We start from the raw sequence: 13,408 nt of genomic DNA, 5'->3' as shown, positions 1-13,408 counted from the left end.
GAATGACAACATTCCATATGCGATGTTTCCATTTGAATTAAGTATTATGCTCAATTTATCCTTTCTGCACATAATATAACTTGGAGATCACGAGTGATGGCTCAAATAGTTTAAGCCCCGCAACCATTTCCCACATGGAGGGCTGATTGAGATTCAGGGTGATACAATTGGCCTGGTATAAGTAGACGTGTCTTGTGCATTTGTGGCTTTTCTCAGTAGATTTCAAAATAATGTTTCCCTTTCCTTTCAAATAAATAAACAAGCAAATATAAACAAATATTTTTAAAAATAACAAGTAGTGTCACCTACACACACACAGTCCAATGGCCTAAGCTACAGTAAGACAAATGAAATATAATTCTGCTTTCAACAGTTCTGACATCGCAAGTCAGCACGGCGAAAGTTGTAGAGGAAATGGAAAAGCTGCTGATGAGGCATGCCGGAAGCAACACTTCAGTGCAGGAGTTCATCCTGGAGGGGTTCCCTGCGATCCAGCACCTGGGGAACATCTTGTTCCTGGTGCACCTGCTGGCATACCTGGCCTCCCTCATGGGAAACACGCTCATCATCACCGTCACCTGGGCTGACCGTCGCCTCCAGACACCCATGTACTTCTTCCTCAGCAGTTTCTCCTTTGTGGAATGTTGCTTCATAAACTCTGTTATTCCCAAACTGCTGACCATCTTCCTGTCAGGGAAGCAAACGATTTCCTTTGCTGCATGCTTCACACAAGCCTTTTTCTTTCTTATCCTGGGAGCAACTATCTTCTTCCTTATGGCTGTGTTGTCCCTGGATCGGTACCTGGCCATTTGCAAACCTCTGCGTTACTCCAGCATCATGAGCCCCAAAGTGTGCGTCCTCCTGGTCACTGCCTGCCTAGCTTTGGGATTCCTCTTCATGCTGGTTCCAGTAGTGACGCTATCCCAGTTGTCCTTCTGTGGCCCCAATGTCATCCTCCACTTCTTCTGTGATTTTGGGCCCTTGGCTAAGCTCTCTTGCTCGGAAACCATGTCTATTGAGACGTTGTTCTTCAATCTTGCTTTTTTAGTTCTTTTTACATCCTTCCTTTTAACCATCATTGCATACAGCAACATTGTAATCACAATAGTGAGGCTGCCATCAGCCAAGGAGCGAAAGAAAGCGTTCTCCACCTGCTCATCTCACCTCATTGTCCTCTCTCTCATGTATGGCAGCTGCTTTTTTATATACATCAAACCAAAGCAGACGAGCAGGGTGGACTTCAACAGACAGGCTGCTCTGGTGAACACAGTGGTGACCCCTGTGCTGAACCCTGTCATCTACACCCTGCGCAACAAGCAGGTGCACCAGGCTCTGAGGGATGCTCTGTGCAGGGTGAAGTAGACTCCCAGCTTCTCAGTAGAGGGTGCTCCTTCGTCTGATGGAATCCAGTCCTGCTCAATATACAGAATCTTCTACATACATGCAATTTAGAATCACTTTTTTTCGTGCTTAAGAGTTTATCTTAAAATAGGAACTAACTGATGTTATAATGCATTGTGAAAATTCTAATTGGTTGACTGTTACTATGAATAGATTTCTAGTATCTTCTTCTAATCAGTTTCAAATCCATGGGATTCAAAAATATTGTATGAATATCATCAAAACCTTGAATGTATTATATGTGCCTGCAATTTGAACTGTGGGAAAGTGATTTTAAATATTGCATTTTAAGGCTATTCAGAAAAATCATAATGCTCATGTTTGTCATTGAATCAAGGTTGACTGAACCTTACTGCGCAACTGAATGTTGAATAAAGACACACATTCACCACTTGTACATACATATATATATATATATGGAATATTACTGAAAGTCTATGAATAAACTAAAGTGATTCAGTACCATGTTTGTCATGTTGATTTTTGTGTAAATGAGACAATTACATAAATGTATCATTACGGAGTTATATAACTAAGTTAAAGAAAGCTCTACAATTTTATTCTCCTTAGGATGAAGTCACACTGAATCTGGTAGAAAAATCCTTGCTGGCTTCACTGGTTGGCTAAGCCTATTCTGTTACATAGCCAGAATACACTATGAGTTCTGGAATAAGGAACTGGCGACTAAACATTTTTTCTTGACACATAGAAATCAAAGGGACACATGGAAATTTGATTAGAGGTGAGAAAAGTCCAACTGAGGCATGACTCTTTCCAAAAGTTCCTCTGAAACATCGTCTTCATTGAAAAATAAGAGGGTAGGCTGTGATCCCTTTTAAATGCCCATTTTAGAACTAATGTGAATGACATTATTGCTATTTTGTGTGATATGCAACACAGTGTTTTAAAATTAGCACTTGACATTGGCACAGGGATGATGATGGGATATTTTTCCAGAAGAATTCATGTTGCAGTTGTAGCTTAGTCATCAGGGATGGTGACCAGAAACGATGGATTGTAGGCAAACCCCTGTAGGTTCTCTTGGTATACTTGGTTACAGGAAACTGACCATGTTTTACTTTGACCACACTGTTTTGTGAGTTAACAAATGACTGTGCAGTGAAGAGTATAGGGAGATAAATGACAAAAAATAAAAATGTAAAAAGCTTAAACAGTAGACTTCACTCAAAAGTGCATTTTATTTACCCTATGCATATTGAATTTCCACACACATATGTTAAGGTTTGTGTCTTTTTCTAATGTTGGTTGAATGTACTACTTTGAGCACCTTTCCCAGATTGACATGTAAATTGTAGGATATTGTTTTTCACATCTGTAAAAAGTGAAAATGTTACTCTCATATAGTGCTTCATCTTCGGTAATAAACGGAAACAAACAGAGCTAGTATAAAATATATTCATCTCGCTTTTCCTAAAGATGTAAATTTCATAGCTTAAAAATTACATTATGAGTGATTAACACCACTTGTTTATCACAACTGGATACAATATAAGTGTTCCTCGTTTTTAATGCATTAGTCTGTTTGAATAACACTGTTGTGAATTGATATGTGCATGTGTTTATTAAATTTCTGGGTTTTTTTATTTCATTTCATTTTATGACATCGTTTCTTAGGCTCTGAGGTTCCCCCGACCCCTCTCTGTGCCCTCCCCCCATGGTGGATTACTCACCTTATTTTAGTGTTACAGTTCAAATCCAGTCTTGTTTGTTTCATTGCAAGCATGTACCATGCATAGAGTCCAGCATCTTATTGTCCAGATCAATTCAACAGTTTCTTGGGGAGACCATCTCTGGTCTAAGGGTGGAGCTGGCAGAATATCATCCCGACCAATTAAAAACCATAACATAGCATCAACCACAGTTTACAACATTATGGGGTTAATTGACATTGTATTGAGTGACTGATATGTTAGAAAATGCAGGTTCCTAACCACATCCTCTGACTACTTCATTAACATTTCAATTTCAGCTTATATACAACTGGCTTCTATCCACCTTAAACTGGCTATAGGATACTATTGAGCTATCTTGTGTCCATTTTCATTTTTGTATTTAGCAGTTTATTGTATTGAAGCATAATTTTTACTGAACTAGGCAGAGTTTAGGATAGTCCAAACTGGCTTATAGCTTTAACAAGACATATGTCACCAGTTGAGGCACAGAACAGTTTTAGGAGGGGTGTGCAGAGAAATCTTCAATACCCTAGTTAGGAGTAACTTATTTTTGTGTCCTACCTAGTAAGGTATATGTGAGTCCCCGCTGACCATTTCCTGTCTGGTTCCAAGCTTTCCTTGTTGTTCTCTGTCTATTCTAATTTTTTTGGTGTTGTTTGTTTTGTTTTTTAGTGGGCCGGGGAAGAGCTCTGGGGCGACCCTGATAGTCATTGCAGGAGAGGGTGGGGATCCAAAGTTGGAACTAAGCAAGGACCAGAGAAAGCTCCTCTCCCTAGTCTTGAAGGGAGTTTATTGTTCTTCTGTTTCTGCAGACCACTCAGGCTCCTGGCTGTTGTTCCTGTGACACTGGACCCTGAGAGGAGGGATTTGGACTTCTTCTATCTATGTGGGAGATTGAACTGAGAGTGGATGACCTCAGAGTGCTTGGCCTCCGAGGACACTCCATGAATTCCTGTTTTAATGATTTTGTGTGTAAGCTAAAATGGGGAAAATGGCGTAAAATGGGGAAAATGAGGAACAAACCCTTTTAATGAAGATGGGGTTGCCTCTGTGTCGATAAACTATTTGAAATTAAGATAGAGGTGGTGACTGCATAACATTTCAATGAAGAAATACACTCCAATACTGTAAGAGTGGGGGACGCTAATATGCCCGTAGCCTCAATGAACAGACGGATGAGGTAGAAAACCATCCAGGAAATAATGAACCACACTCAGACAATAGAATCGATGAATTTAACTGATATCCATGAAACCTTTCATCCTACAGTTGCAAAACACTCCTTCCTTTCATCAGCACATGGAACCTTTTCCAGGGCTGATCATATTCTAAGCCACAAAACAGGCTTCAGCAAATTGGTAAAAATTGACATCATACCATGTATCTTCTCAGACCATGATGGAATGAAGCTGGAGACCAACAAGCCAAAATACCCTGGGGAGTGTGCAGATACCTGGAGACTGAATAATATGACGCGACATGAACAGTCGGGTGTATAGAAGAAACCAGAGGGGGGAAAGAAAAGAGTTCTTTGAAACCAATGAGGACTCCAGAACAACTTACCAAAACTTAACTCAAGGCAGTATTAAGAGGAATGCTAATTTCTAGAAATCAGAAAGTCCCCAAGTAAATGTGCTCTCCATATGTGTGAAGGAACTATAAAAACAACAGCAAAACAATCCCAAGGTTAGCAATAAAAAAAGAAATAATCAAAATGAGGGAGAAAATAAGCCAAACAGAGACCCAAAGAACAACACAAAAGATTAATGAATCATAGAGCTGGTTCCTTGAGAAAATCCACAAACTAGATTCCCACTACCCCAACTGGTCAAAACACACACACACACACACACACACACACACACACACACACACACACACACACATAGCAGGGAGAAGATAAACATCAAAAGAATCAGAGACCAAAAAGGAAATATAACAATGGGCATTTCAGACAGTCATAGCATAATCAGGAATGATTACAAGCAACTGGACACTAACACATCAGAAGATCTAGATGAGATGGATAGACTTCCGGACACGCACATTACCCAAATCAAATCATGAGGCAATCAATAATCTAAGCAGATCTATAACAATGACTGAGATTCAATCAGTAATTAAATGACTGGCAACCAAGGAAAGCCATGGCCTGCAAGGCTTCACTGCTCAATTCTACCAAATGTCTGAAGTAGAACTTACCTCAGTCCTCCACAAGCTATTCTCCAATGTTTCTTGCATCTCTGTCATCTTCATCTTGCAATCTATTGATTGTGTTGAATTTCAATTGTGATACTTAATTTCTTTGTATGACAAGTTAATTTTTGGTGAAATGGGGGACATGTGGGGTGTTATGATGTCTGCCTGCTACAGAAATGTGTAGGTTTTTTTTTTTTAAGATTTATTTATTTATTACAAAGTCAGATATACACAGAGGTGGAGAGACAGAGAGGAAGATCTTCCGTCCGAAGATTCACTCCCCAAGTGAGCCGCAACAGGCCGGTGCACGCTGATCTGAAGCCGGGAACCTGGAATCTCTTCCGGGTCTCCCACGCGGGTGCAGGGTCCCAATGCATTGGGCCGTCCTCGACTGCTTTCCCAGGCCACAAGCAGGGAGCTTGATGGGAAGTGGAGCTGCCGGGATTAGAACCGGCGCCCATATGGGATTCCGGGGCGTTCAAGGCGAGGACTTAGCCGCTAGGCCACGCCACCGGGCCTGAAACGTGTGGTTTTATCTGAGCTGTACACTGCTATGACAGTGTTAGGGTGAGGGGCACCTCATTGCTTCCACTATGGGTCAAAGTTCACTGCTTTACCTATCACTTTCATGTAGTAACACTACACTCTCTGGGAAAATATAAACCATTGAACCACAGATCCTTTTTACTTTCAGTGATGTTCATGAGAAAATGTACAATATTATACTTGCACATACAATGCAAGAACAACTGTGATGCTTGTATAACTTTCTGTTATGCAGTGCCCAATTAGCAGCTACCAAGGTTCCTAGAGGGACACTGATGTGTAGATGGCTTTGTCCCATCTCAGTGATGTCATGGCCCACTGGCCCTGGTGGCTACAGAGGAGTGGCGAGAGGCAGTCCAATGATAAACATATGATGGGCAAGCTCTGTATAAATTTTGCCTCTGCTCTCAATCATATGGGGATGCTCCCAGATCATACAGGTAGAGTAGTGGGAAGCTGAATATTCCAACATGTATTTTGGAAACACAGAATCTACATCCAAAAGTGGAAGCAAAGTCTGTTCTTCTTCAAACAGCTCTCACGCCGTAAAATAGTTGGGACTGTTTGTTTTGGCTAAATAAGAGAGTTCAGACCAAGTCAAGTGAGGAGGCTACTTCTTGTCTCATTGTTACCATGCAGCATGTTTCCTGGGAGTAAGGTCATTTGCTAGAACTTGTTGCAGTAGCAGTAGGACAAAGTAGGAATTTGAGAGAGCTGGAGCCGACTGCGGGTCTATGAGAGATCTTAGGGAGTGCCAATGGACTCAGATGCAATTTACAGAAAAAGATGAGTTCCTTTCTGTCACTGTGTTACCGTTTTGATTACTCCTAGCTTGGAAACCCTGGGCTCATCAAAGATCTGTGATTAGCAAGTATTATGCACAAGTTTCTTCAGAATAGTGAAGCGCCACAGAGGCTGGTAACCGAGTGTTGGTGAGTACGTGGCTTAGGCGGCAAGGGTCATCTCATCATTCATTGGTTCTAGACGAATAGACTCTGTTTATCTTCAAACAGATCTCACACACTAAAAGGATTGGGATTGTTTGTTTTGGCTAAGTAAGAGCGCTCAGAGTTTTAAGAGGAACACGATTTGTTCAGTGTGGCAAAGTATCACTGGAGATTTGCTTGTGGACTTAAAGGGTCAAAGACAATATTTATGTTACATAGTCGAAACCAAGAGACAGAAGAAATCAGAAGAAAAGTATTGAAATTAAGTCATATCACTGCTCTGTCTGCTGGTGGGCATTCCAAAACTGGATAGAGAGGGAGCATCAAGAAGATTCCCTTCTGCAGCATCACTTGGCAGCAGATGGAAGGAAAGGTACCCTGTTACTGACCGATGTTGGGAGGAAAGAGGCTGGGCTGAGCCTCCGGCATTCCTATTCATGCTACTCTGTGACTCTTACAAACTAATGAATTCTTGTAACAGTAGTTTGAGGACATTAAAATGTTTTTTTTTTTCAAAATGAATTCATGTCCACAAACTAGAAATTAAAACCATAACACCTAACAAAGAATTCTGTGGCATTACAGAATTTCATGACAAAAATTGTTTTTTGTAAGATCCAATTTTTCTAATATACCTCTTACTGTACATGTGAGTTCTTTCTGAGTAGTATGACAAAAATATATTCAGTTGCACAAAAAAGAAATACTGTTTTATTGCTTGAAAATAGACCGCAAAGAAAATGACTAATGCTCTTAACATTCCATTATACCTTAGGCAGACAGGTACTTAGAATAAAATTTTGTTTTCGTAACTATACGTTTCAGTCATTATACTCATGAATAAACATGTTTTTGTTTGTATATAGCAAGGGGGAAAGCTATGTGTAAAATGTTACATTCCTTTCTTAAAGATTTATTCATTTTTATTGGGAAGCCGGATACACAGAGAGGAGAGACAGAGAGGAAGATCATCCATCCGATGATTCAACCCCAAGTGAGCCGGAACAGCCGGTGCTGCGCCGATCCGAAGCCGGGAACCTGGAACCTCTTCCAGGTCTCCCACGCGGGTGCAGGGTCCCAATGCATTGGGCCGTCCTCGACTGCTTTCCCAGGCCACAAGCAGGGAGCTGGATGGGAAGTGGAGCTGCCGGGATTAGAACCGGTGCCCATATGGGATCCCGGGGCGTTCAAGGCAAGGACTTTAGCCTCTAGGCCACGCCGTGGGGCCCAAAAAATGTTACACTATTAAAACTCATGGGACAAGCATTTCAGCCAGTTTAAGATGTAATAGAATGACAGAATTCCATATGCGATGTTTCCATTTGAATTAAGTATTATGCTCAATTTATTCTTTCTGCAGATAATATAACTTGGAGATCACGAGTGATGGCTCAAATAGTTTAAGCCCCGCAACCATTTCCCACATGGAGGGCTGGTTGAGATTCAAGGTGATACAATTGGCCTGGTATAAGTAGACATGTCTTGTGCATTTGTGGCTTTTCTCAGTAGATTTCAAAATAATGTTTCCCTTTCCTTTCAAATAAATAAACAAGCAAATATGAACAAATATTTTTAAAAATAACAAGTAGTGTCACCTACACACACAGTCCAGTGGCCTAAGCTACAGTAAGACAAATGAAATATAATTCTGCTTTCAACAGTTCGGACAGTGCAAGTCAGCACGGTGAGAGTTGTAGAGGAAATGGAAAAGCTGCTGATGAGGCATGCCGGAAGCAATACTTCAGTGCAGGAGTTCATCCTGGAGGGGTTCCCTGCGGTCCAGCACCTGGGGAACATCTTGTTCCTGGTGCACCTGCTGGCATACCTGGCCTCCCTCATGGGAAACACGCTCATCATCACCGTCACCTGGGCTGACCGTCGCCTTCAGACACCCATGTACTTCTTCCTCAGCTGTTTCTCCTTTGTGGAATGTTGCTTCATAACCTCTGTTATTCCCAAACTGCTGACCATCTTCCTGTCAGGGAAGCAAACCATTTCCTTTGCTGCATGCTTCACACAAGCCTTTTTCTTTCTTATCCTGGGAGCAACTATCTTCTTCCTTATGGCTGTGTTGTCCCTGGATCGGTACCTGGCCATTTGCAAACCTCTGCGTTACTCCAGCATCATGAGCCCCAAGGTGTGTTTCCTCCTGGTCACTGCCTGCCTAGCTTTGGGATTCCTCTTCATGCTGGTTCCAGTAGTGACGCTATCCCAGTTGTCCTTCTGTGGCCCCAATGTCATCCCACACTTCTTCTGTGATTTTGGGCCCTTGGCTAAGCTCTCTTGCTCGGAAACCATGTCTATTGAGACGTTGTTCTTCAGTCTTGCTTTTTTAGTTCTTTTTACATCCTTCCTTTTAACCATCATTGCATACAGCAACATTGTAATCACAATAGTGAGGCTGCCATCAGCCAAGGAGCGAAAGAAAGCGTTCTCCACCTGCTCATCTCACCTCATTGTCCTCTCTCTCATGTATGGCAGCTGCTTTTTTATATACATCAAACCAAAGCAGACGAGCAGGGTGGACTTCAACAGACAGGCTGCTCTGGTGAACACAGTGGTTACCCCTGTGCTGAACCCTGTCATCTACACCCTGCGCAACAAGCAGGTGCACCAGGCTCTGAGGGATGCTCTGTGCAGGGTGAAGTAGACTCCCAGCTTCTCAGTAGAGGGTGCTCCTTCGTCTGATGGAATCCAGTCCTGCTCAATATACAGAATCTTCTACATACATGCAATTTAGAATCACTTTTTTTCGTGCTTAAGAGTTTATCTTAAAATAGGAACTAACTGATGTTATAATGCATTGTGAAAATTCTAATTGGTTGACTGTTATTATGAATAGATTTCCAGTATCTTCTTCTAATCAGTTTCAAATCCATGGGATTCAAAAATATTGTATGAAGAGCATCAAAACCTTGAATCTATTGTATGTGCCTGCAATTTGAACTGTGGCAAAGTGATTTTAAATATTGTATTTTAAGGCTATTCAGAGAAATTATCATCAACATGTTTGTCATTGAATCAAGGTTGACTGAACCTTACTACGATACTGAATAAAAACACACATTCACCACCCGCACTTGTACATACATATATATGTATATATATGCAATATGACTGAAAGTCTATGAATAAACTAAAGTGATTCAGTACCATGTTTGTCATGTTGATTTTTGTGTAAATGAGACAATTACATAAATGTATCATTACGGAGTTATATAGCTAAGTTAAAGAAAGCTCTACAATTTTATTCTCCTTAGGATGAAGTTACACTGAATCCTGGTGGAAAATCCTTGCTGGCTTCACTGGTTTTCTAAGCATATTCTGTTGCATAGCCAGAATACACTATGAGTTCTGGAATAAGGAACTGGCGACTAAACATTTTTTCTTGACACATAGAAATCAAAGGGACAGATGGAAATTTGATTAGAGGTGAAAAAAGTCCAATTGAGGCATGACTCTTTCCAAAAGTTCCTCTGAAACATCGTCTTCATTGAAAAATAAGAGGGTAGGCTGTGATCCCTTTTAAATGCCCATTTTAGAACTAATGTGAATGACATTATTGCTATTTTGTGTGATATGCAACACAGTGTTTTAAAATTAGCACTTGACAATGGCACGGGAATGATGATGGGATATTTTTCCAGAAGAATTCATGTTGCAGCTGTAGCTTAGTCATCAGGGATGGTGACCAGAAACGATGGATTGTAGGCAAACCCCTGTAGGTTCTCTTGGTATACTTGGTTACAGGAAACTGACCATGTTTTACTTTGACCACACTGTTTTGTGAGTTAACAAATGACTGTGCAGTGAAGAGTATAGGGAGATAAATGACAAAAAATAAAAATGTAAAAAGCTTAAACAGTAGACTTCACTCAAAAGTGCATTTTATTTACCCTATGCATATTGAATTTCCACACACGTATGTTAAGGTTTGTGTCTTTTTCTAATGTTGGTTGAATGGACTACTTTGAGCACCTTTCCCAGATTGACATGTGAATTGTAGGATATTGTTTTTCACATCTCTAGAAAGTGAAAATGTTACTCTCATATACTGCGTCATCTTCGGTAATAAACGGAAACAAACAGAGCTAGTATAAAATATATTCATCTTGCTTTTCCTAAAGATGTAAATTTCATAGCTTAAAAATTACATTATGAGTGATTAACACCACTTGTTTATCACAACTGGATACAATATAAGTGTTCCTCGTTTTTAATGCATTAGTCTATTTGAATAACACTGTTGTGAATTGATATGTGAATTCCTGTTTTAATGATTTTTTGTGTAAGCTAAAATGGAGAAAATGACATACTGAAAAGGAGGAACAAATCCTTTTAATGAAGACGTGTTTTTCTCTGTCGTGATAAACTATTTGAAATTGAGAAAGATGTGGTGACTGGATAGCCTTTTGAACATACTGCATATTACTGAAATGTTTCATTTTAAATGACAAATTTCTCTGGACATTTACTTCAACACAATACATAATTCTGAAAGTTTTGTATTCTCCAGAAATTTCTGGAATGATAAGCCGTGGTCCTTTTTAATTGCAATCGCAGAGCAGAATAATCAGCTTTCATCTTGATGAGCTGTTTTCTAAGTAGAGACAGTGATGGAAAAACTGAAGTCACCCAGAGGACTGGGAAGTTCACTGAGGCATCTTTAGTAACACAGAGCACAAACATCATGGAGGATGTCCCAGAGAAGGATTGTGGGTGAACAGGCATAGGTGGGGAGTCAGAACAGCCGTTCTTGCTGGGGAATCTGAGGGAAATACTGCTGCACGTATCTAAACCTCAGGAAACAGCCACTGGTATCTCACTGTGCAACTGGGGCTTTCCATTATTCTCTCCTTGCCTGCCCCGGCTCCTGAATCCAATTTATCCTTGAATGCTCCCAGAGTGGGCCTTGATTTTTTGCTACAGTGCATCAACATATCATGCCTCATACTCTGAGACATTGTCGTGATGAGGCTGTTCACATCCTGAGCTGCTGTTCCACTGGCTCTCTAAGTTCCATGCTTCAGATGGCAGGTTATCTGACCCTGAATATTCATTCAGACTCTGGTTTTACTCTCAGATCATGCTGCAAATGCTCATTCTTGAAACACTGGAACCAAACATAGTTAGCTAGGATCCCGCTCCCTGGAGTCAAGCTCTGCCTGTGTGCCCGTGGTTTGCAGTAATGGCTCAGTCCCAGTGGTGAGTGAGTCAACCCTTACTACAAAAGAGCTGAAGCTCTCATGTTTGCATCCATACTCCTGGGCTGCTACATAAGCACCTGCATCTAGCATTCTGTTACTAACTTGTGCCTTTGGTTGCCTGAGATTCTGGGTATGATTATAATTACCTCCAAAAAGACCAGAGAAGTTCTAACAGGTATTTCCTGTTATACACCTAATACCTGTGGCTCCTCCATGAATCCCTCTCATCAGACAACCGTGACTCTGACACCATGGGTGGACCTGCAAGGCATTAACAATCTCATTAAGAAGCTCTCTTGCCCTAGATTTACTAGTGGGAGAAAAGAAGTAAGGAAGATTCCTGATGTTATTGCTACTAAAGACCACACTGGCTGTTACTGTCACTGTGGACATCCATTATTTTGATTCCAAAGGACTAATGCAACATTATCAATCAGAGCTCTTAGAGGCACACTGCTGCACACTTAACCATGCAGAACTGCTATACACCATGCTGAATGTGCTCTTCCACTCCACTTTCTTTTAGGGAAAATTTTTTGCTGTCTAGCATGAGTGTGGGCTGAATATTGGTGTTGGATGGGCTGTGCTAGGCTTCAAAGTCCATTGATGTGTAATGAGAGCTGAATGGGATGTGGGACAGACTGGACTAGTCTGCTGCACATACTGGCAAGCATAGGAACCAAGGCTGATAGCAGGCCTGATAGGCATTTTTAGGAGTTGTCCCGACTGGGCTAAATTTCCAGCTGTTGTGCATGAGAGCTGAGTGTGTAGTGGGCTGGGTTGGTCTGGACCTCAAAATCCATTGGTTTGCATAGGAGATGGAGCTGGAGACAGAACTGACCCAACAATTGCAACTACCAGCGTGTGTATGCATAGGTTGATGTGGTGGTGGGCTGAGCCTAATTCCTTACTGGCTAGCACACACAAGAGTCAGATCTGGGATCACCTCAGATGAGATCTCTTTGGGGATACACCCAAATGAATCACTGAACTCAGAGCTTCCACCACAGAGAGAATTACAGGATCTGTGGTCTGACTGTGGAGTTCATATGTCAGAATTGGGCCTCCTCTGTGGCTCAGATGGAGTGATGGATGGCATACCCAAATACACTTGGAGGATATGGCAGTCCATTGGGTCGTACAGAGGATATCTGGTACCATAGCAGAAAAAGAAAGGTAGAACTAATTCGACAACTACCTCAGACAAGCTTGACAGCAAATTTCTGGGCTAATGGAGACTCTAAGGTGGACTATGCCAGTCAATGGATCTGATTTTCTGATTTTCTCATTCTTGGTGAGACTGATAGCATTTCATAATTATCAAAACCACTTGAGCTAGAACTCTTGGAACATGTTCAACATCAGGGTCCCGAGGATGACACTGCTGGCCATTCCACATCCCTGTGTACTGAGG

General features: G+C 41.3%; 2 protein-coding genes across 2 annotated transcripts; both read left to right on the top strand.

The window, feature by feature from the left end:
• Positions 1 to 414: 414 nt before the first annotated feature.
• Positions 415 to 1,362, top strand: LOC131481619 (olfactory receptor 6C4-like). The gene has a single exon (XM_058671007.1). The coding sequence runs from the start codon at positions 415 to 417 to the stop codon at positions 1,360 to 1,362; it is 948 nt and encodes a 315-aa protein (XP_058526990.1).
• A 7,127-nt stretch (positions 1,363 to 8,489) lies between these two features.
• Positions 8,490 to 9,437, top strand: LOC131481798 (olfactory receptor 6C4-like). The gene has a single exon (XM_058672044.1). The coding sequence runs from the start codon at positions 8,490 to 8,492 to the stop codon at positions 9,435 to 9,437; it is 948 nt and encodes a 315-aa protein (XP_058528027.1).
• Positions 9,438 to 13,408: the final 3,971 nt, after the last annotated feature.

This window comes from Ochotona princeps, chromosome 13 (assembly GCF_030435755.1).
Source record: "Ochotona princeps isolate mOchPri1 chromosome 13, mOchPri1.hap1, whole genome shotgun sequence".
Lineage (NCBI taxonomy): Eukaryota > Metazoa > Chordata > Mammalia > Lagomorpha > Ochotonidae > Ochotona > Ochotona princeps.
This window is presented reverse-complemented; position numbering and strand designations above follow the sequence as displayed.

What these genes read in the sequence shown, in the direction of transcription:
- LOC131481798 (XM_058672044.1), top strand. Translation starts at nt 8,490, where the DNA reads ATGGAAAAGCTGCTGATGAGGCATGCCGGAAGCAATACTTCAGTGCAG.
- LOC131481619 (XM_058671007.1), top strand. Translation starts at nt 415, where the DNA reads ATGGAAAAGCTGCTGATGAGGCATGCCGGAAGCAACACTTCAGTGCAG.